We start from the raw sequence: 25059 nt of genomic DNA, 5'->3' as shown, positions 1-25059 counted from the left end.
TGTCATTGAATCATTAATTCAAGAGATTCGATTAAAAACGCTGACATTTATGATTGAGTCATTAAATCATTAATTCAAGAGATTCGATCAAAAACGCTGACATTTATTATTTAGTCATTAAATCATTAATTCAAGAGATTCGTTCAAAAACGCTGACATTTATGTTTGAGTCATTAAATCATTAATTCAAGAGATTCGTTCAAAAACGCTGACATTTATGATTGAGTCATTAAATCATTAATTCAAGAGATTCGATCAAAAACGCTGATTCATACAGTAATGAAACAAGTGAAGTATTTATGATTGAGTCATTCAGTCAAACCATTTAAAAAAAATCATTCAAATTGATTAAACATTTTAAATAGACTGCAGCAATTAACATTTTGTCAGAAACTCTAGTATATTACATGTAATTTTGTTTAAGTGTCTCTAAACAAAGAATCGTGAATAATTGCGATTCTCAATTTATCCAGAATCATGCAGCTTTTATAGAACGTATACTTATTGTCATAATGACTATTGTGAATTTACATGTAAAAGGTAGACCACAAAAAAAGAGTGTTTTGCTTAAATTTAGATTGGCTAACAAAAATATTTGGAAGAGACTGTCAGTAATTCCTGAAAAAAAAAAAAAAGTCATATACGTTGTTTAGCCTATACAGTATATGGCATATCTGTGCTGTACTGGGCTATAAACTGGTGCTCTTTTGCGTTCTTTCTCTCCTCTGGGCATAGCAACAGCACTAGAAGACAGCATTGGTCGAAACTCACTGCAGGAAGCCCTACAGTTCGTTACACCTCCTGTCAGTCAAACAGAACACGAACCGAGACATGGTTCCCGACTCCCGGAGAAAACAAGGGCACTGGGCTGGATAATAACCCAGGCGTGAGGATGAGGATGCTGAGAGGAGCACTTCACCCGACGCTGGAACGGCATCTTTATCTCTCTGCACCCGAATGCGTTTGCTCACATTTGCCTTAAATCTAGAATAGAATGAAGATGCCAAATCATCTCTGCAGAATCCGCTTTAAATAACATCAGTGGGTTGAACTAACAGATTCGATGTATTTTAATTGCTTTCACTGTGTTTCGAGAGATCTTAAACCCTGCAAGAAATTTTGGTGCGTAATTTAGAGCGCTTACAAATCCGATTCGTCTCACAGACATCGATCCAGGTATGAATCATATTTCAAAATCACATTGCATATGCATTAAGGTTGCATGCTAGTTAACCGTCACTAGATTAAAGTGTGATGCTGTATGTAGTGTGCAGTGTGTTTTGCAAACCAATGCGTTGCGCAGCAACCAATCAATCAATCAATCAATGTCATTGATGTGTACATGTTTTGCATGGAAACCTGCTGTAGAATGCAAGACAATATTAACATTAATTGCAGAGAATTCTAAGGTTAATGAGGCATCATTGTGACTGGAGGGGTTGTGCTGATGCATTGCAGTGCATCATTTATTAAAACACCATTCTTAGATGAAATGACTTGCATTCTGAGCATGCTTCAATGACACACTAAACCCTTGTGGATAACGAGTCGGCTTCATTGAGACTGTACATAGTGTTCTTAATGTAGGTTACAAATCAGCGTACTGTACAATAACCTGCCTACTGCCTACACACTCCAATTCTGCATTGCAGACTGAGTGATGACACACCAAAACACACTCCCACTCGGCAAATGTGGGGCAATGCATGCAAGAGTTTGCTTTGGGTTTCATGTGCGAATGGAACCGTTTCTTTCATGTGAAATATTATATGCCACCGTCGTTCAATAGCAAGACCAGGGTGAAATTAAAATCAATCAATTTCCCAGTAATATGCAGTGCATTCTTGCAGTAAGTCAAAACATGACCAGAATACATATTAATAGCAAAATAACACCGTAATATTGATACAAATGGAGACTGACAAGCTTGTTCATTGCAACTAGAGTTCCTGCTAGAAAAAATATGTAATATCTTCTATAGTCAGAGGTAATAACACTCTAATTAGATATGGGTTTAATCTATTGAGAGTTCAACTTCTTGTAGTTTTGATTCATGCAAGTGGGTTTTTGCTTTTATTATTTAACCTGCAACGTGAAAAAGAAGTTCACAGATTAGTGCGGTGATCATAATCAGACAATAATTCGAAATGATAATACTAATAATTATTATTGTTCAAAACAAATGGCTAAAATTGGCTTGCTCACTGAAGGGTAAACTGTGTTCTTCGTAAAGCAGCACTGGGGAAAGTGATAATGCATAATAAATCTACTTTAGATAGACCTTTTCCTCGTCCTCTTTGAGCAACTTCAAACGTAATGATCTTCCCTGTGGAGATGTGGTGAACAGCACCTGATGCTGGAGAATCATTAGCTAATTGGCAGATCGATGTTTCCTCCTCTATCTCACTGTTGCATCGATACTGAACTTGCTATCAGTTATTTTTCTAGCCACCTTACAGCTTAAAGAAAGTTCACCCAAAAATGAAAAATGAGTCATCATCTGCTCAACCTCAAACGCTTGTACTTCTTCTGTAGCTCGTCTTGGCGTTTGCCTCACACAAAGCTTTTGCATAACTTTAAAAGACAAGAGATATGAAGATAAAACGGCAATCACAGCCTATTTTACCGCCAGGATGATTAATTAGATGCAATTTGTCCATTCAACCCTCAAAAGAGTCAATGAATAATAAACGATTTTCTAGTCAATTGTAAATAAACACACTCAATTTCATCTCATTTGCATCTGCGTTTGAAAAACAAATCATGCGTCTCTGTGTTTGACTGACAGAAGTTCTCGGATGTTCTCCTTTTAAAAAAAAAAAAAGAGCTGTTACTTGATTGTGTAATACCCAGAGATGTGCTGTGGCGGGATCAGCCTGCGGCATTGATTTTAGCGTAGGTGCTGAAGTCGACACTTTCACCGCTGCAGAAGCTGAGAGTAGCACTCCAGCAAAAAACAGCAATTCCTAGAGGATCCCAGAAGGTCTTTACATATGCGGGAAAGACCCGAGACAAAACTACTACTGTAAATCTGACCCCAAACAACATCTGAGCACTTAAAAACGCCAGAATGTCACTGCATTAGATACAAAATATCAGCAAGTGACTCTCAAATCTTGCTTTCTCTAGACTAACTTCACTCTTCTTCATCAATATTGATGTTGCAGCATCTTATGACACTTGCATAGACATTTGTAAGTGTAGTGTTTAAGGCCACTGTATATGATTACGGCCTCAGTGACTAGAAATAGCAGTTTGATTGCAGTTATAAGTGGTTGATAATATATAAAAATATATAATTGTTACAACAAGAAGTACAGAACAGCAAGACAAGGCTAAGATGTTTTGCACCAGCTCCTCATATGATTAATAATACATCACCACTAAAAACCTTCTCTCACTGAGTCTGAATAATGTATCGGCCCTCGAGATGAATCTGCTAAAAAGCGAGCAGGTGAAGGACAGAAAGAGATGGAGTTAATGATGACAAATCATGTTTGTTGCTTTATTATTTGTGACCCTGGACCACAAAACCAGTCACATGGGTCAGTTTTTTGAAATTACAAGATACAACTATTGAAAATCTGGAATCTGAGGGTGCAAAAAAATCGAAACATAGAGAAAATCTCCTTTAAAGTTGTTCATTTATGTTCACGATTGTTCTGCATTCACTTACAAAAATAAACGTTTTATATATTTACGGTAGGAAATTTACAAAATATCTTCATGGAACATGATCTTTACTTAATATCCTAATGATTTTTGGCATAAAAGAAAAATAGATAATTTTGACCCATACAATGTATTGTTGGCTATTGCCACAAATATACCCGTGCGACATGTGACTGGTTTTGTGATCCAGGGTCACATTTGTAGTCTTTAATTTAAATTTCATTTTCTATTTGATTAAATTTCTATTTTAGTATGTTTGAATGGGCATGTGGATTTATGTCTCTAGCTGTAGAACAGGAAGTTCGGCCTGTCATAAACGTGTCACTTCCTTTGTGGAAGCGGCTGTCTGCTGACTGATAGGGCTCTGAAAGACAAGGGAAACATCTCAGAAGAGCGAGACGGAGGATAGAGTTGATGACTGTGAATATATTAGCAAACAGCAGTAAAAACACCAACAACATTCTGCAGAAAGACAAATAACTCGAGACCTACTTCAGCAAATTTTCCTGTTTCTGTGCATGTTTACATATTAAATATTACATTTACATATTCAATTATATTTCATGAGCTTCAATTCTCCTGCACTATCAAATAATTAGTCTTTCTCTTCATTTACACACTACATATTATGTTTACACTTACACATGAAATGATATTGCAATGAGTTACAGCTACAATTTCTTTTTGCACCAGAAAATAATTAATCTTTCTGCACATTTACATATTTTATATTATACAGTTATAGCTACTTTTTTCCAAGTTGTAAATAAACATCGTTGGAGCATGTTTTACAAGAAAACACTATTTCAGTCTTTCTACTTGAGTTTCATGTTTAATTCAATGTGTTGCTTGCCCTTTATTTGTAATTATTTGGGAAATTTACTAGCAATTTCTTTGTGAAAATTGTTTCAAATTAACTTTTTTTCAATGCACAATTTCATTTACAGTACACCAGAAAATAATCGTAATTAATTTTGATTATTTTTTCATTACAAAATACAGCAATATTTTCCTCTGTGATATCAGCCACACGATCAGCAAATCATGCTCACTAATAACTCAGTCTACAGTATGTACGTCATTTATCTAGGAAGCCTCCAGCGCATACTGATGACCTGCTGTCTGTTTTGATGTCTCATTGCCTTGGGTTTGACTATAAATCTAATATAGCCGGCACAGAAATCGACCGCTGTAAATATTCCACAGGATTCAGGAACCGCATTCACTTCTAAGAAACAATCACAGCTGCATAGGTGTATTGATTTGCTTGCAGGTATTATCATATTCACGTTCAATACAGGACACTTTCTCCATTAGTTCCCGTGGGAAGCACATTGGAAGAGCCCGGGCTATTTTTAGACCCTTGTTTAGGTCACAATGTGAATCATCTTCTCTACTAGGATTCCATTGGCAAGATCCAACATGCAGCTCGCTCTGTTCCCTCTGTAACTTGCTCTTACTTGGATTAATTGCATGGGTGAGTGTGTGTGTGTGCATTTTAATACTTACTTTTTATGTGCTTATATAGGAGTAAATGTGCTCAGATGTTGCTCTTTTAAAGCTCAGGATACTTGATGGTGGCATGGAGTAGCAATGTTTCCCCTTAAAGTCATAGAAATAATGAAAAGCGGCACAAGTGAGTCAATAGTAAGAGTATAGAGCTGAAAAATAAATGTGAACAGCATTTTAACAATTTGATGAGAAATGTTTTGAGATCATATTGAGATTTCTGACTTTTGATTGCAGATCTTTTCTAAAACTCTATTGGAGACATTTTTTCCCCCCTGAGGAAACATCTCTCTCTCTATTTAATGTCATTGCTGTTTAGGAGAAACATTTGAGATACGATAGATCTTATTTCTTCCCTATGGACTTCCACATCAGAAAGCGTCCAGGCTCTCTGGATCTCTCTCTGCAGTGTTGTTTGCATTTTTCACGGTGTGTTTGTGAAAGCTCTGCTGACAGCATCTGTCATACTGTCGCTCGCAGGAACAGCAATGCAGCGCTTCTTTTGTGCAGCTCACACACACAAAGACTGGAGGCTTCGACAATATCCACCATAACCAGATCACACCGCATTAGTGCAACAGGAGCTAAAATGATGTTAGGAAGATTTAAACTCACCGAACTGGGTGAAAGTTAAATCGGGAGCAGAACTGGACTTGTTTCCTGCTAATCCTGGATAAAGTGCAGAACATCTGTGGTTTGTAAACAGTCCCTTCAGTTCTGAAGAGAAAATGTGTGACCATTTTACTTCTGAGTGAAACAAGAAATTCAACAAGGAATTTGTTTTAGATGCATTTATTTTATTCATATGAAATTGATTGAACAAGTTGAAAATTGAAAATATTCTTTGAAAAATATACAAGGGCTCGGTAATGTCAGCCACAAAGTCATTATTATTGATTACAATGAACGATTATGAAAACAAACTGGATTTTTTTCTTTTTTTTTTTGGATTCCGGATTCACAAAACATTCTGAAGAATAAAGTCATTCTTTACTACTATTTTATTCTTATTTTCTAACTTATATTTTGAATTCCATCCAGATAAAAGTTCTTACAAATGAAGCACGGATCCATTATACTGTTACACGTGCGTTTTCTTTCTCGACTGTTTACGTTCGCATAAAACTGACTGTGTTTACATGAATACTCACCAAGACCGGCATTTTGACATTATTTTGCGTGTATTTGACTGTTTAAGCGCAATAAGCAGCGAAAAAGAACTCAATTTAGTACTGAGAGGCGGCTTTATGTGGATGTTTGAGCCCAAAATCTGTGGAAATGTGAACCTGGACCACAAAACCAGTCACATGGGTAATTTTTTTAAAATTGAGATTTATATACCACTTGAGAGCTGAATAAATAAGCTTTCCATTGATGTATGGTTTGTTAGGATATAATATTTGGCCGAGATACAACTATTTGAAAATCTGGAATCTGATCGTGCAAAAAAAATCGAAACATTGAGAAAATCTCCTTTAAAGTTGTTCATTTATGTTCACGATTGTGCAGCATTCACTCACAAAAATAAATGTTTTATATATTTACAGTTGGAAATTTACAAAATATCTTCATGGAACATGATCTTTACTTAATATCATAATGATTTTTGCCATAAAAGAAAAATGGATAATTTTGACCCATATAATGTATTGTTGGCTATTGCCACAAATATACCAGTTCGACATGTGACTGGTTTTGTGATCCAGGGTCACAAATGAGTAAAATTATGCTCAATCCAACGCAAAAACTCAAGCCCTCTTACAGCAACAATATTCATCCGGAGCAAATTAATCGAGTGAGTGAGTGGAGGCGGGTTTGTGTGTCACTCGCAGTCGGAGAGATGAGAGAGAGAGAAAGCATAGCTGGTATCGTAAATCTATTCTGCGGAAAATGAGTATTGGAAGCGTTTCAGATATTTCAGTATCGATATGTATCGAACACTACATTGCACTTAGTTTATCATTTCAGATGCCTTTTTAAAAGACTACAATTGAAAACTGTAAATATTATATATAATATTCCGCCAAAGTGACTGTGTTACACGCGCCACTGATGAAATACACCCGCGTTTGTCAGGTGTTAATGTGAAGCCCTGGTTGTAATCGTATTTGTGTGTCTTCAGGTAAACCGCCGGCATGTTGACCAGCATCACCGAGAGCATCTTCTGCTGTCTGTGGGGAAAGACGACAAGTGTGGTGTTGCCGGTTGAGTCATCTGACGGCAAGCCCGCCGATGGATTCGAGTTTGTGGAGGTGAAGCCAGGCCGGGTTCTTCGCGTGCGCCACATTCTCCCCGAACGTCCCGCAACCACAGACGAACAACCAGAGCCGAGCAGCAACAGCAGCGTCCACTGCAAGCGCAAGATCACGGTGTACCGCAACGGCCAGCTGGTGATCGAGAACCTGGGAGATGTCCTCCACTCGGAGATCCTGCAGTGCCAGAACGGAGACGTGGAACAGTGCAGCACGGTGGAGGTGGAGCTGTCGGATTACACCACCGCACCGTCCTCCCCGGATCCCAAACCTGCTCCACCTCTGCTCATCTCTGACCAGCAGAAGCCCGCTCCTCCACCCAGACGCAGGCGACGGAAACCCAAGCGCACCGTGCTGATCGACACGCAGCGCTGCATCAGCAGCTGTAAGGGGACGCATTCGGACGTGGCGCTGTTCTTCATCCACGGCGTGGGCGGCTCGCTGGACATCTGGGGGAGGCAGCTGGACTTCTTCTCTCGGTTGGGTTACGAGGTCATCGCTCCTGATTTGGCGGGTCACGGTGCCAGCATTGCTCCTCAGATAGCGGCGGCGTACACCTTCTACGCACTCGCAGAGGACCTGCGCGCCATATTCAAGAGATATGCGAGGAAACGCAACATCCTGATTGGTCACTCATACGGGTAGGCAGTGCCTTTCTATCCAACGCACACACACTACTGGTTAACAGCTTGAAATAATTAAGATTTATTAATGTGGTAACACTTTACAATAAGGTTCATTACTTACTTAATGTATTTACTTACATGAACTAACAATGAGCAATGCATTTGTTACAGTATTTATTAATCTTTGTTAATGTTAGTTAATAAAAATACAGCTGATTAAAAGTTTGGAATAATTAAGATTTATTAATGTTGGTAACACTTTACAGTAAGGTTTATTAGTTAACATTAGTTCATGTATTTACTAACATGAGCTAACAATGAGCAATACATTTGTTACAGTGTTTATTCATCTTTGTTAATGCTAATTAATAAAAATACAGCTGTTCTTTGTTTGTTCATGTTAGTTCACAGTGCATTAACTAATGTTAACCTTTGATTTTAATGACGTATTAGTAAATTTTGAAATATTAACTAAGATTAATAAATGCTGTAGAAGTATTGTTCATTCTTAGTTCATACTAAGACATTTAACTGATGAACCTTATTGTAAAGTGTTACCATTAATGTTTTTGAACTCTTCTGCTCACCAAGGCTGCATTTATTTGATCGAACATACAGTAAAAAACATAATATTGCTAAATATTATTACAATATAAAATAACTGTTTTCTATTGTAATATCTGTTAAGATGTAATTCATGGCAGAGGCTATTTACACTAAGTGTAAATAGTAGTTAGATGCTATTTATACTTACTGCAAATAGTGGCAGATACCATTGTAGTACATTATAAAACAGTATATGCAATAATGACAACATTAAGTGTAAATTATTACATTTTTTTTAAATCATTATATGAATGCAGCCTTATTGGGACAATAAAGCCCTCACTACACATACCCCTAACCCCCTACCTGATAAACACTTTAGTGTAAACACTTAAGTACCCGTTAGGCACTTTATTTTCCCTTTTCAAATATTTTCTTAATGTTTATTTAAAATAAAGGCTACTCCAAATCCGAGCTGATATGCGATGGGAAAAGGGAGAATACATATATGAATACAAAAATATGTAGTCCAGTGTCATAGGTAACTAAAACTAAAACAATAATAATTAATAATCACTAAAATAAGAGTTACAAAACTTAAAGTTAAATTAACTAATTTAAAGTTAAATTAAAATATAAAAAAATAATAAAAATGACATGCACAAACAAAATTACTTAAACTAAAATGAAAACTGAAAATATAAAAGCTAATTCAAAATATTAACAAATACTATAATAGTATATAAATATTACTAATTGATTTAGTCAAGTGTGTCCAAGCTTATGATTGCTACAGTACACTGAAAAAATAATGTTTTTGCTGCTTGCTTAAATTATAATAAATAATTATGATAAATAAAATGAGCTAAACTAACACAAATGCTCTACATTTCGACCTGACTTAATTTAATTGTCTTCAATCCACATATACATAAATAAAATTGAGGTTTACTTAATCCGTTGAGCCTACATGAATGATTTCTGTCGCATTAACTGAATAGTTGTATAATTCACAAAAGCCTGCTGTGTTTGTTCCTGGCATGTTTTCATGAGCAATTATTGCTAACCCCGGATCACCGTTTTGTTCGTGTGAAGGGTGTCGTTCTGTACGTTCCTGGCACACGAGTATCCGGAGCAGGTGCATAAGGTGGTGATGATCAACGGAGGCGGCCCGACGGCGCTGGAACCGAGTCTGTGCTCAATCTTCCAGCTGCCCTCCTGTGTCCTGCACTGTCTGTCCCCGTGCCTCGCCTGGAGCTTCCTCAAGTAACACACTTTCTCTTTATTAAAGCAGAACATAAGACAAAACACAGTTAGAGACGGTACCATCAAAACACAACACATCAAACTAGGTGTGTATATAGGATAATATAGAATATAGGATGTACGTGTAATTATGTGAAGCATGGGTGTAAAATTGTGTTGAGTATATGTACATCTCTATTATAAGTTTCCTAATATATATGTAGAACAATGCTCATTATATATACAATATACAATATATACAGGGTTCTCACGGGTCCTCGAAATCCTTGAAAGTTTGTGAATCTGAAGAAAAAAAAAATTAACATAATAGAGACAGTTCCTTGAAAGTGGTTGAATTTATTTAGTTTTCTGGAAAAAAAATCCATATTATTCCCTCCGGTCCGCTAATGTGTTAATTCGCCAACACTTCGTGGCCTATGCACACTAGCTTGCTTGATTTACGTTAGCGATTTACGTTAAGTGTTTCCCGCATGAGGTACTTTGTGTTGTACGTTGCCATGACGTTCACGTGCGCACAAAACAACTACGATGGAACCTCAACGTTTGTTGTTCGACACAACAAATGTGTCCCCACATTAAGTCCTTGAATTTGAGGGTATTGGACCTGGAAAGTCCTTAAAAGGTCCTTGAATTTGATGTTAAACAAGGTGTGGAAACCCTGTATATAGCAGTAGTAATATTCAAAGATGTAATAAGGAAAAAGAAAAACAAGAGAAAGGGAGAAGAAGAAAAAAACATCTCCACTTTCTTTTTTTATTAAAGCAGAACATAAGACAAAACACAGTTAGAGACGATACCATCAAAACAAAACACATCAAACAGAATATAGGATGTATGTGTAATTATGTGAAGCATGTGTGTAAAATTGTGTTGAGTATGTGTACATCTCTATTATAAGTTTCCTAATATATATGTAGAACAATGCTCATTATGTATACAATATACATATATAGTAGTAGTAATACTCAAAGATGTAATAAGGAAAAAGAAAAACAAGAGAGAAAAAAAAAAAAACATGGTTTCTGAAATGACTTCTGCAAAAAGTCGTTGTTAGTAAGCATGTGTGTTGTTGTGTTCTCCAAACAGAGCTGGTTTCGCCAGGCAGGGTGCGAAAGAGAAGCAGCTTTTGAAAGAGGGAAACGCGTTTAACGTCTCTCCGTTCGTCCTGCGAGCGATGATGAGCGGTCAGTACTGGCCCGAGGGGGATGAAGTTTACCACGCGGAGCTGACCGTACCCATACTGCTGGTGCACGGCATGTATGACAAGTTTGTACCAATTGATGAGGATCAGCGGATGGCAGAGGTTCGTGCACATCAGATCTATTTTCATTGTGCTGCGGTTGTTTCTTGTGAGGTTTTTTTTTTTTTTTGGCTGCGTCACAAATCACATACTTCTACTGTGCACGAAATGCATGATTTTTGCTGGTGGTTTCAGCAGTTAAGAGCATGTCTATGGGATCAAATTCCCGCCAAATATATAGCGGTCGCGTATAAAAAAATAATAAGCGTAAATCAAAAATTTAAAAACACATGTAAAAATATATTGCACAAACTGAAAAAAAGAATGCAAAATGATCAGAATAGCAAACAACGTGGTCACGGATCAAAATATAATAAGCGTGAATAAAGAAATAACAAGCATGAATAAAAACTTTAAACACATTAAAAGTTATTTTGCACAAAACTTAAACTTATGGTCATGCTTTGTTAAAAAGTATGGTTTTATTACTGTGTACTTTGTGCTTTCTTGCATTTTCTGCTCATATTTTACTCTTTTGTACGCTTGTGATGTTTTTCTCTTCGCTCTTCTTTCTATGTTCTGCGCTTGCTCTTCCAAATGTTGCAGTTCGAGTTTCATGTAAATTAGGGCGGGCTTAAGCGTCACCATTGGTCCACTAGTTCTAGATTGACAGATACTCCTCTAGCCAATCAATCGAAGAGGGGAGTTGACGTCACACCAATGCGACTCGTGGCTACTGATGCTTACTTGTTATACAGGGGAAGACGACCATCAACAGGACACCTTTAAACTGCATGTGTGCCTGCAACTCAAACTGTTGCCGGTATACGTATACCTGGCAATATGGTATAGTTAAATTCGTCATCCTAACAACGACCTGTTACAGTTATGCCTGTCTGATGATCCATCATTCACCTCTAATGCACTGGACCTGGCACCGCGAACGTCGATCTTCTCCAAGCAGCCACCACCACCTACTGGCCGTTTTACTTTCATATTTAAAATCATATTTAATCAATAACAAGGATGTGTAATGTCGGTCCTGACTCCTGGGTGCAGAGTTTAGCTCCTTCAACCCTAATCAAACACACCTGAACCAGCTAATCATCGTCTTTAGGATATTTAAGACAGGTGAGGTTTTTAATCGGAGTTGACGCTAAACTCTGCAGGACAGCGGCACTCTAGAAACAGCGTTACCTATCGCTGATGGAGATGTTACTGTATTCAAATTTTAAGCTATATTTAAAACATTAATTCTAAAGTAATATGCAATTATGTAGCTATGTAAGTAAACACAGTAAGTTTGTAATAAACCACTGTATTAAATTCAACTGGTTTCTCTATATCTTCTCTGTAACACAATCATTTTCAATAATCTTGTCAAATTTGGCGAGGTTAATAAAAAAAAGGTAGGCAATGCGTAGCGGCGAAAGGTCAAAGTCCTAAAGTCTTCAGACAATGGCCGTTTTTAACTTAGTTTTTGCGACGAATTGTAGTGTTTCATAATTGCAGGATGTTTCGCTAACAGCAGCCTTAACATATTGGCATCATGAGCCAAGTAATATTGTTTAACACCAATTACCTGTGTGCACATTAACATTCTCATGTATCTAAAAAAAAAATGAATTTAATTATTTATGTCCAGAGTTCAGATAGCTTTACTGCTTGAAAGTCTTTGTAAAGTTAAATTGAACTGCCGTCTTCCCTTGTAAGTGTAGCACTCCTGAAAAAGAGTATAATGATTAAAGAAAAATGAAACAAAAGAGAGTGCAGCAGTGCTTCTTTGTTGTTATATTTACTCAGAATGAAGTGCTTCACGGGCGCGCACCACCCACTGAAGTGTGCGGTGACGTAATCACGCTGGTATGCCAAGCGAAAATAATTAATTTAATAAATGCACATATCAAAGCACAAATAAGAAATTGAACAGTATATAAAAGTATTAGAAAATAACATTTTAGTATATTATAATGGGATTGAAGAAATTGTACAAACATAAACAGCTTGTACCACGAGTCGCATTAGTGTGACGTCAACTCCCCTCTTCGATTGATTGGCTAGAGGAGTATCTGTCAATCTAGAACTAGTGGACCAATGGTGACGCTTAAGCCCGCCCTAATTTACATGAAACTCGAACTGCAACATTTGGAAGAGCAAGCGCAGAACATAGAAAGAAGAGCGAAGAGAAAAACATCACAAGCGTACAAAAGAGTAAAATATGAGCAGAAAATGCAAGAAAGCACAAAGTACACAGTAATAAAACCATACTTTTTAACAAAGCATGACCATAAGTTTAAGTTTTGTGCAAAATAACTTTCAATGTGTTTAAAGTTTTTATTCATGCTTGTTATTTCTTTATTCACGCTTATTATATTTTGATCCGTGACCACGTTGTTTGCTATTCTGATCATTTTGCATTATTTTTTTCAGTTTGTGCAATATATTTTTACATGTGTTTTTAAATTTTTGATTCACGCTTATTATTTTTTTATACGTGACCGCTATATATTTGGCGGGAATTTGATCCCATACATGTCCAGGTCATAATTCAACTCAAAACAACTTTTTTTTTAATAAAAATTATTTATATATCATAGCAGTATTTAATGTAGATTACCTCTCTAACTAAACTTGCTTTGTGAGGAAAACTGTGTTTGTCTAACATTATCTAATCATCCCCCTTTGTAGAACACAAGGCTTATAATGGATATATATATATTTTAAAATAAATTCTGACAAAAACTTGCGCAGTTATGCAGAATATAAGATGGTAAATATTTAATTGATGAGTTGTCAATACAATATGTAACCTAAGGGGTATGATTTTACCCCAAAATTCAACAAAAAATGGTAACTGCAAATAAATTTTTTGGTGCCTGGATTCCAGTTGTTTCTGCGAATTGCTGTGATCCGCTTTTGTCAGTCTGTAAAAAGAAAGCTCTGTGGCCAGTTGCACAAGCTTCCTAGACTAGTCTTACAAGTTAGTCTTCTTTTTTCTTTTTTCTTTTTTTTTTACTTGACATCTTAATAGAGTGCAAGAGTCAGGTTCTGGACGTAAAAACTCCATTACTTTTCTCCATAGGGAAATTTATTTTAATCGATAACTTATAAACATTTAAAGACGGAAATACTGTGAGCTTCGAGGTTGTTAATCAATGGCATTTGCTTCTGTTGAAGCCGTCAGCCCACATTATTTCAGCTTAGTTTTAAAATAATTGTGTTTAACAGTGGAATTCCTGGTGAAAAACTACATTACCCATGATGCTATACAGAAAAATCCACCAATCAGAGAGTCGAAAGACAACACGCAACACGCTCTCTCTATGATCTCAAAATACTAAAATGTTATATGCATATTTTGCAATAAACATATAGTTTATATATATATATATATATATATATATATATATATATATATATATTCAACATTTGTAAATGAGTAGTTTTATATTTCTCCATCATTTTTAATTTGATTATGCTGTTCGCAAAGCTTCATGGGATTGTAGTTCTTTCTCTCACTAAGCAATCAAGTACACAGTCTTGTACCTTTGTCTGATTTAAAAAAAAAACTTTGGGTCCCTCTTTATATGAAGTGGCTTTAAGTACTATGTATTTACATCGAAAAGTAAGTATAATGTACTTATTGTGTTCATGTTGTATTGTAAAACACTTTTGCTGTGGGTTAAGGTGTAAGGGAAGGTCAACAGTGTAATTATACATGTAATTACATAAATTAATTACATCTGTAATTACATGCAGGTATTTTCAAAATATAAGTACAATGTAAAAACATGTATGTACACATTAAGTCCATTGTATCAAATTATTAATTTCAATGTAAGTAACATTGTACTTAAAGCCACTTAATATAAAGTGGGACCAAACTTTGCTTCAAATCAAAGTTTGTATTATTGTGATTCACCCTGTAGTTGCTTGGCTTGTTTCATGGCTTATAACTCTTTAACAGTCTATTTTAAAATCCCTATGGGAAAAATGAATGAAAAAAAATATATATATTTCCAGATCCAGTTACACTCTATTTCTTAACATAATGGCTATGTTTATGCAACTTCCCCCTAATTTTTTAGTCAATCGCACAGCTTTTCCCCATTTTAGATGTGTTTTCGCATCATTCAAGCTGAACACTAATGTTTTTGATTTTGTGGTAAAAGGTTAGTGTAACATTTTTTGTGAGACTCACAAAAATATAATCTTGTATTCTATGCAGGATGAATAGTATGTGAATTAGGATGCAGCCTGTGCTTGCAGTCAGTGTGTGTGTGTGTGTGATGTTGGCTCACTCATGACTCTTCAACACAAGAGTGTCTCTGTGCTGTAATGGGCTGTTCATGAGTAGAGGAGCGTTACACATGTCCTCATGCAGATGTGCTCTGAATCAAACAATGGCGTCTCATTGTACTGCTCATTGAACTCTTGCTGACGTCAGTTAGGACTTCCTGCGGGCCACAAATGTAAAAAAGAAAGAAAAAAAAGAAAATACAACGTTTAGCTCAAACCATAAGACTGATTGTCTGATCATCATCGATATACAAACATACAAAAAAATAAAAGTTTAACATTAGTTTTATAATTTATATATATAATTTAAATATTTTTGATAGTTTATATAGAATTAATATATATATATATATATATGTATATATGTATATATATGAAGATTATGTATTTATATAGTATTTAAAATGTCATTTATATAAATTAGATTAATTTCTTTTTATTATAATTATATATAATTATAATGTATTCATTATACTTTTATTGTTATTTTATTTTATTATTTATTCATTATTGCAAATTAGATTAAATTATAAAAATATTTTATAAATACATTATTTACATACACATTTACAAATACATGTCTATTATATATTTATATACGTGTGTATATATAATGTGCGTATTTATTTTTAAACAAATTTAATAGCAAATAATTATTTTTAAATTTCTTTATTATATTCAAATAAAATTGACATAAAATACATTTAAAAAATATTTTAGTATTTAAATTGTAATTTTTTTCATTTTTTATTTGTATTATATTTTTATTACTATTAACTATTTAATTGTATTATTTATTAATTAGAAATTGAAAAATTATAAATACATATACATTAAAATGTTATATTTTATAAATACATTATTTACATAAACATGTCTATATTTATATGTGTGAGTGTGTGCGCACACGCAAATATAGATTTTTTTATTTATTTATTATATTAAAATAGTATAAATACATTATAAAAATATATTTTTGTAAGGTATGTAAAGGTTTAAAAAATATTTATGTTATGTGATTTATATATAAATGCTATTATATAAAATATTCTACAATATAATAAATGCATAATATAATACTTTAGAAAATGTATATTTTTCAAAATGTAATTTGTCTTTATTTCAGATCCTCTTGTTTGCATTCCTGAAAGTAATCGAGGAAGGCAGTCACATGGTGATGATGGAATGCCCCGAAACGGTCAACACGCTCCTGCATGAGTTCTTCCTCTGGGAACCTGACGATTCCAAAAAGAACGCGGTTACCAAGGTAACAGCCGACCAGACAACAGTCAACAACGTCACACCCGTCCAGACGCTCACTGTCGCCAACGGCAACATCACAGGGACTCCCAAGGTCAACAAGCCCCTTAACAAGTAACCTGATGATTGACGTTTTTGGGGTAAAGCAATCAGAAGGCTGTTGATGGCAGGCTGAAACCGTCACCTTGGCTGAGAGCTGATTTTTGGTCAGATGGTCCTAGCGGGTGTCAAGGCGGGGGTGAGAAAGAATCACGCGTTCAAAGAGACTCTCGGTGAGAACTAGCGACGAGGGGAAAAGAAGCAGCTGATTTTAAACCAATGATGGTGGTTTATGACATCACGATGCCTTTGTATCTCTCTGCTACCTTTGGACAATATCTTTCCTTCTTGTGCTGTCTAAACAAAAGGACTGGATGTCCGAAATCAAAGTGTGTTCAAGCGTTGGTGTCCAGGCGGGACTGAACTATGAGAAAGATATGAGAAAAAAAACTATTGCAATCCAAACCAAGAGAGTGTTTAAAGTCAACATGAAATGTTTGCAACCTGGGCTTGACATTAACAAATGCGGTTGTTTGCATCAGTTACTTTGGCGAGTTGAATATTATAATATATACATTTATCAATTTCAGTAGTCTAATAAAAAGGCATTTGAAATGATAAACTAAGTGCAATGTAGTGTTGTCAAACATATCGATTTTTCTATACATATCGATACTGAAATATGTGAAACGCTTCCAATACTCATTTTCCGCAGAATAGATACACAATACCACCCTCTCATCTCTCCGACAGCGAGTGACACACAAACCCGCCTCCACTCACTCACTCACTCGATTCATTTGCTCTAGATGAATATTGTTGCAGTTACAGGGCTTGAATTTCCCTGTGGTATTGTGCATAATTTTACTCATTCTCGCAGATTTTGTGCTCAAACACCTACATAAAGCCGCCTCTCAGGACTAAACTGAGTTCTATTTCGTTGCTAATTGCACTTAATTAGTCAAATACACACAAAATAATGTTAAAATGCCGGTCTTGGCGAGTTTTCACGTAAACACAGTCAGTTATGTTTAAGTGAATGTAACAGTTGAGAAAGAAAACACATGTATAATGGATCCGTGCGTCAGGTCTTAAAGTGAAAGTTATTCCTGCAGCCAAATTATGAGATAATATTAAAAATATCTTTATGGGAGTTTTTCCCCAATTTCTCAAAGTCAAAATTGTGTCTAGTAACTTTGGAAAACCACTAAGTGAAAAAGTTAATGTCAAGCCCTGTTTTCAACCCATTTCACTTCTATAATAAGACATATTGTGTGTTGTATACAGTACCAGTACGATTACAAAGACCAGATTTTACTTCGTGCACAATGTGATTAGAAATGTGTTGTAATAAAAGGGTCGCTTTCATGTTGACTTTAACGGACGTTTGTACAGAGTCCGTGTTCATATTTATGCGATATACAAGTACTAATATTGAAATCAACACATTTTAACACGTCTTCCCTTATAGAGCAAATCCATCGCTTGGAGTTTAAGAGCGAGCGCAGACGTATAAAATACTGAATTCTGTTAAAACACTCCTTGAAAGATTACATACTGTAAACAAACTCATGCTAGCTACACATTATTTCTCTTGAAACTAACTGTATGAATTTAACAACAAAGCAACAGATGTTGGTTCACATGAAGGACAAGCAAATACATCACATGGAAATCGACCGTCGCAATGGGAGATTTCATGCCAGTTGGCACTTGTTCGTCTCTTAGCAACTAGAAAGTCGGGCATTAGAGCAGAAACACGGAGAGAGAGAGTTATAATGATGCTGCCGGCCACAATATGACATGATGGTGCTGAGGAAAAACAGGATATAAGCTATAGCATCACAGTGCATTCATATACAGAACTGCACGTAAGTCTAGAATCTGATCATCAGGTTGATTCAATCAAGTGCAATGTGATGACAACGCATTTGCTAAATAGGACAGACCGTCTGCCTATGCAAAGAATAACGCCTCCGGTCGGTTACCATGGCAACAGTAGTCAAGAGCAAACTGGATTACGAATAGCAGGTCTGGTCCGTGTGACCCTTGCGATCATTGAGAGTTGACTGAGACATCGTGAGATCTCATTGAACGTTTATGCAACCCGAGCAGTCGAACATCCCTGTGTCAGAGCGGATGAATTGGTGGTGGACACATTTTCAGGTATTTATGTAATTAACAAATGTCCACTTATCATTTTAACAATGTTGAATCCACACTTTTAGATATTTATTATATTAATAATAATTGCACACAGACAAGGAGCTGATGTGCTGCGTTAAAAATAAAAATGAAAAATGAAAACTTTTGGTTACACTTTATTTGGTAACACTTTATTTTACAGTGTCATTGTTACACGTGTTACATGTAGTTACTATAGAAATAACTATTAATTATGCATAATTACATGCAACTAACCCCTTAACCAAGCCAAACCCTATTCCTAACCCTATAGTAAGTACATGTAGTTGCTTAATTTTACTTAGTACTTGAATATATAATTACAGTGTAACAAAGACACCTTAAAATAAAGTGTAACCCTTTATTTTAAGGTGTCATTGTTACAGTGTAATTATATATTTAAGTACTGAGTAATATTCATTAACTACATGTACTTACTATAGGGTTAGGGTTAGGATTAGGGTTTGGTTGAGGGTTAGTTGCATGTAATTATGCATTATTTACTGTTATTACTATGGTACGTACATGTAACATGTAACAAAGACACTGTAAAATAAAGTGTTACCATTTTTTCAAATTTATTATTATTAATACTTTTCAGCGAGGATGCATTAAATGGATCAAAATTAACAGTGAGGATGTGAAATGTTACAAAATATTTCTATTTCAAATAAATGAAACTTTCTATTCATGAAAGAATCTTTAAAAACTGCATCATGGTTTCCACAAAAGATACGAAAGCAGCAAAACTGTTTTCAACATTGATAATAATCAGAAATGTTTTTTGAGAAGCAAATCAGCATATTAGAATGATTTCTGAAGGGTCATGTGACACTGAAGACTGGAGTAATGATGCTGAAAATTCAGCTTTGCATCACAAAAATAAGTTACATTTGAAAATATATTCACATAGAAAACAGTCCTTTTGAATTCTAATAACATTTCACAATATCACTGTATTTTTTATCAAATAAATGCAGCCTTTATGAGCAGAAGAGACTTTTTCCCAAACTTTTGAAAAGTAGTATAACTGTAAATTCCCATTTTAACAACACGTCTACACATTAAACCAGTAAATTACTCCTAATTCAACTGAAGTCAACCTTTTTTGATGTGCTGAGAAGAAACGTAGACCTTTCAGTCTGCTAAATGATTGCTGTGTGATTGATAGAAGAATTGGAGATATTATAAACTGAATTACAGGTGAATGAGATTGTGATTACAGCTGGATGCCAGTGTTCAACATCTGCTCAATTTCAGTGTTACCAGAGAGAAAGTTCTAGCATCTGATAACAAAGTATATTCTGCTGAAGACTTCTATCTGTAGCCAGCTGTCGTTTAGCATAGACAATAATTTTCACTTGTCCTTACATTACATTTACAGTGATGCACTTACTGTACGATCCAAGTCTGTGGAGTGTAACTGGATTTTACATGATCATAATAGGACAAAATAATGGAAATAACAGTAATTAACATGTAACGTGTGATGTTGAATTCTCTTGGCTATACATTCAAAATGGTGTATATTTTATCCATTTATCCCAGTGCAGTGACCCATTGACTTCCATTGAAAGTGCATTACTGTACATGCAAAAATTATATGTTCTGACAGATGTTGTTCATACAGCTTAAGTTGCACCAAATCCAGAATATTTATTGAAATGTTACTTGCATATACAATTACATTGTAATGCAGTGCAGAGGATATACATTTTATTGCAGCCACTCCTGTGAATTAGAAAACAAAAACTATTGTGTGCTTTTGACAAAACCTTGCCTATGCATTTGCTGTGGCTTTACTACCTAAAGGTCTGTTCACACCAAGAACGATAACTATAAAGATAACCATATTAGCATAAAGTATGTTTATTATAAGCACACGCTGCAATTTTGTCGTCTGCCGCTTTAAATGCTCAAGCTCTTAAACGCAGGATAGATTCTGATTGGATGTTAATATTCACCGGCTGGAGAAAAATTCTTTCTTGTTATAGTTGTGGTTTGTATGGAAGCTTGTTTCTGCCACTGAATAAAAAAGGTAATTGGGACATTTTATCTCGCAATTCTTACTTTTTCTTGCAATTGCGAGTTTACATCTTGCAATTCTGCCTTTTTTTTCTCAGAAACACATGATATAAACTCGCGATTGCAAGAAAAAAAAGTCAGAATTGATGGGGGCGGGAAGTCGCAATTGCAAAAATAAGTCAGAATTTCAATAAAAAGTCGTAATTGCGAGAAAAAAAGTCATAATTGCAAGATAAAATGTTGCAATTGCAAGAAAAAAGGTCCAAGTCGCAATTGCAAGAAAAAGTCTGAATTGTGAGATAAAAAGTCGTAATTGCTAGAAAAAGTCCGAATTTTGAGATAAAAAGTCGTAATTGCTAGAAAAAGTCATAATTGTGAGATAAAAAGTCGTAATTGCAAGAAAAAAAACTCATAATTGTGAGATAAAAAGTCGTAATTGCAAGAAAAAAGGTCAGAATTGTGAGATAAAAAGTCGTAATTGCAAGAAAAAAAGTCAGAATTGTGAGATAAAAAGTCGTAATTGCAAGAAAAAAGGTCAGAATTGTGAGATAAAAAGTCGTAATTGCAAGAAAAAAAGTCAGAATTGTGCAAGAAAAAGTCAGAATTGTGAGATAAAAAGTCGCAATTGTGAGATAAAAAGTCAGAATTGAGAGATAAAAAGTCAGAATTGAGAGATAAAAAGTCAGAATTGAGAGATAAAAAGTCAGAATTGAGAGATAAAAAGTAAGAATTGAGAGATAAAAAGTCAGAATTGCGAGATAAAAAGTCGTAATTGCAAGAAAAAGTCAAAATTGTGCAAGAAAAAGTCAGAATTGCGAGATAAAAAGTCATGCAATTCTGAGAAAAAAAAAAGTATTTTAAATAGTTTTATTCTGTGGCGGAAACGAGCTTCCGTAGGACTCTGCTATTCTTTTAGAACTATTTTCAAAAAACGATAATATCTTTATCATTATGTTATAGTTATCATTCTTGGTGTGAATGGACTTTACATCTTGTAGGCAAAATACCATATAATGACTCGTCTGAAAGATTCACTTTTGGATATTGGTCATATATCCTGCCCTCAGACTGGGTTTGTAGCCACATAGTTTTAACATCATGAGGAAAATATATTCCAAAGATTTCATAAGTTTGCTAAGACAAGCAAGCATCACTTTTGCTCATATTTAGGATTGGCAAAAACAAATACCACAGAGACTTCGCAAGGCCAGTATGTAATCCCCTAACAACCATGCAAAACACCCTAGCAACCATGTAGCAACATTCTAAAATTCTCATGTCACATGATGGAACAGTTGCGTAACATTATAAGTGTTTCTGAAGACACAAAGAAAGAATGTGACGTTTTAAATCCCTTGTTTCTAATTCACAGACGGGAGCAATAATGCTTTTCTATGCTAATGGTAGTTCTGGCTTTCCTCTGAGTGCCTGGGAGAGTGTTTTCTGGAGAGATGAGAAACTATAAAACACTGGCCAATACTGTTAAAAAACTGCCAAAGGTTCCTCTCATGGGTCAGGAGCGAAAATAAGTCAAATGGACTGATATTTTTGGACTGAAGTGTGTTTGTGGGAGATGAATATCATATACAGACACTGAATGACACTACAGACTGATAGTGATGAAGAATTCCTCTTCCTCTGGTCGCGTACTGATGTCATTGTGGTCAAGTTCGTGTCAAATGTGTGTGTTGCATACAGTATATCTATGGGAAAGTACTATAACCATGCACTGCCTGAAAATATGTGCATATAAAATGTCATGAAAAGTATATAAAAATATGAAAAAATAAAAAATAACAACAATCGTCTTCACTTGTTTCTTTCCCCCAAAACATCAAGGATTGATTTGACTCTTCATGACAGTTGCAATCTCACCAAACAACCACTAGATGGAGATAAAGATACGTTTGCTTGTTGAAAGGACATTAAATAATACAGTATTATTTTAAATGCATTGGTTTTAAAGTATATTTCCCCACAATCATTGGTTACAGTCAGGTTCATAAATACTAGCTGACTTTTTTTCTTGTCTTGGTGTTTTGTTATAAACACAAACGCACATTTCTGGTCAGGAAGTCTTGAATCAAAGAAAATGGCCAAATATTTACACTGCACTACTTCACAAACTTCACTGCCATGGAAACCAGTTCAGAAAGCTTTCATAATATCATGTGACTCGTGGGTCACATGACAGTCCCACCCTGCATGTATATTTTCATAAAACCTTCACTAAGAAGTCAAATTGCTGTGTAGTCTGTCTGTCTGAGGCACTAATTATGATGTGAACATATGGCACAAGAGATTCATCTTCATACAGTATTTCAGTTCGCTCAAAAGCATCTGGTGGTTGAAACGACATGGAATGAGGTTTTCGAGAAAAGCCCTGCGCTCTCGACATAATTCACAAAAGTAAATACAACATGTTGAGGAATCATTTTCTCCATGAGGTTGTGGTTTGAATCACCGTAATTGGTTGCATGATTTGACAAGACATGTTTATAACATCTGGTTATTTTTGAAAATACTTCTGAAAATTAAAAATACATAATTACAGTAGGGAGTCCACGTAAAGATCATGCAAACCACCAGAACGGACGGAAAAATAAGGACAGTGAAAAACAAACCTATGCTTGTGTGTATTGTAAATATTTTAAACAATCATTTCAGGATTATGATATGGAAATAAGTTGAAAGATTTATAGTTAAAAAAATAAAATAAAAGTCATTTGATCAAGATTATGATAGATTAAGCCGTTTTTTTTTTTACAATAATAATTGTAAAATTATTGTTTTATATATATACATATATATCATTTTTATATACATATATATATTATATATGATATATATGTATATTTTTTTAACATACATAAACACAGCTCTATTTTTACATTTTAAATCATACAATTTTTTTGTATTTTATATGCACACATACAGATATATATGTATATATACGTAAGTAAATGTACATAAATACATATACACAAACACAGACATATACTGTATATATATAGTACTTTATATAAATATTTTATGCATTTTATTGTATTATATTACACACACACACACACACACACACACACACACACACACACTAAATAATAGTAAAATTGGTGACTTGTTTTGACTTAAATTTTTGACATTGTTTATGGGGTAATTTGTATATATATACAGTATATATGTTACCGGCAAAGTGTGTAATCCGGCATTCTATAGAATGCCTAGGTAATGTATAGAATTAGGTAATGTATTTTTGCCAAAAACCATCAGGCATTCTATACAATACCGGGATTTCACACTTTGCCGGTAACATATGTATATATATATATATATATATATATATATATATATATATATATATATATATATATATATATATATATATAATTTATTTATGCACACACACACACACACACGTATAATATAAACAAACAATTGTATAAGGTATTTCTAATCATATCAGGAGCCATTTCAAAATGTGCAGTACCCAAATCTAATGGGTCTCCATTTCATTTTTGAATAACAATTATGATTCATTCTGATTTGACATCTGATGATATAATCATTGACAGGATACAGTCCAAAACATGAATATAGTTAAATACGGGTGCGGATCACATCAAGCCCTCGCTGTCTGACACTGGTACATAAAACCGTACTTGAGTTATAAACTCAATCCAGGTCTGTAAGCGGTCATGATCCAGCATTGAGGCTCTGCACATTAGATCTGGTCTGCAACACATCAGAAATACTTGGGCAACAGTTTAGTGTGTGGAAGAGCAATCCCATCAGATGAAATGACTGATTTCACCCATAATAAAAATCTGCTAAATAAAGTCTTCTGCAAACACACACATCTGGATGTGATTCCACTGGCGTTTCTTCATATCATTCGCTGAATGGCTTGTGTCCATTAATGTCCTATTGTTTTATTAAACTGGCGGGTGATAAAAAGAAAAATCAGATCTGAGAATTTTTGCTTTATTGGAGACCAATTAAAACTTTCAGGGAAGTTTTCTCCCTAATTAAAAGCAAACCTATTGTAAACTTATCTTAATTTAACCCGTCGAAACAAATTAACTGGGATTAATTTGTTCCCACACTAAACCAATTTTAACTCTCTTTCACAAAAGAGAGAACG

At 34.8% G+C, this 25059-nt stretch overlaps 1 protein-coding gene across 1 annotated transcript; it reads left to right on the top strand.

Moving 5' to 3' along the window:
• Positions 1-7309: 7309 nt before the first annotated feature.
• Positions 7310-18992, top strand: abhd8a (abhydrolase domain containing 8a). The gene is made up of 4 exons (XM_081374835.1): positions 7310-8074; positions 9701-9871; positions 10958-11174; positions 16537-18992. Exons 1-4 carry the CDS (start codon positions 7317-7319, stop codon positions 16786-16788), a joined length of 1398 nt encoding a protein of 465 aa, XP_081230961.1. The 5' UTR covers positions 7310-7316; the 3' UTR covers positions 16789-18992.
• Positions 18993-25059: the final 6067 nt, after the last annotated feature.

The sequence above is a fragment of the Scardinius erythrophthalmus genome (genome assembly GCF_964197995.2).
Source record: "Scardinius erythrophthalmus genome assembly, chromosome: 9".
Lineage (NCBI taxonomy): Eukaryota > Metazoa > Chordata > Actinopteri > Cypriniformes > Leuciscidae > Scardinius > Scardinius erythrophthalmus.
This window is presented reverse-complemented; position numbering and strand designations above follow the sequence as displayed.

Bases quoted from the DNA above. Each gene is read 5' to 3' on its own strand.
- abhd8a (XM_081374835.1), top strand. From the start codon at position 7,317: ATGTTGACCAGCATCACCGAGAGCATCTTCTGCTGTCTGTGGGGAAAG. The intron at 8,075-9,700 runs GTAGGCAGTGCC...GTTCGTGTGAAG, and splicing joins CTGATTGGTCACTCATACGG to GGTGTCGTTCTGTACGTTCC. The intron at 11,175-16,536 runs GTTCGTGCACAT...TCTTTATTTCAG, and splicing joins AGGATCAGCGGATGGCAGAG to ATCCTCTTGTTTGCATTCCT.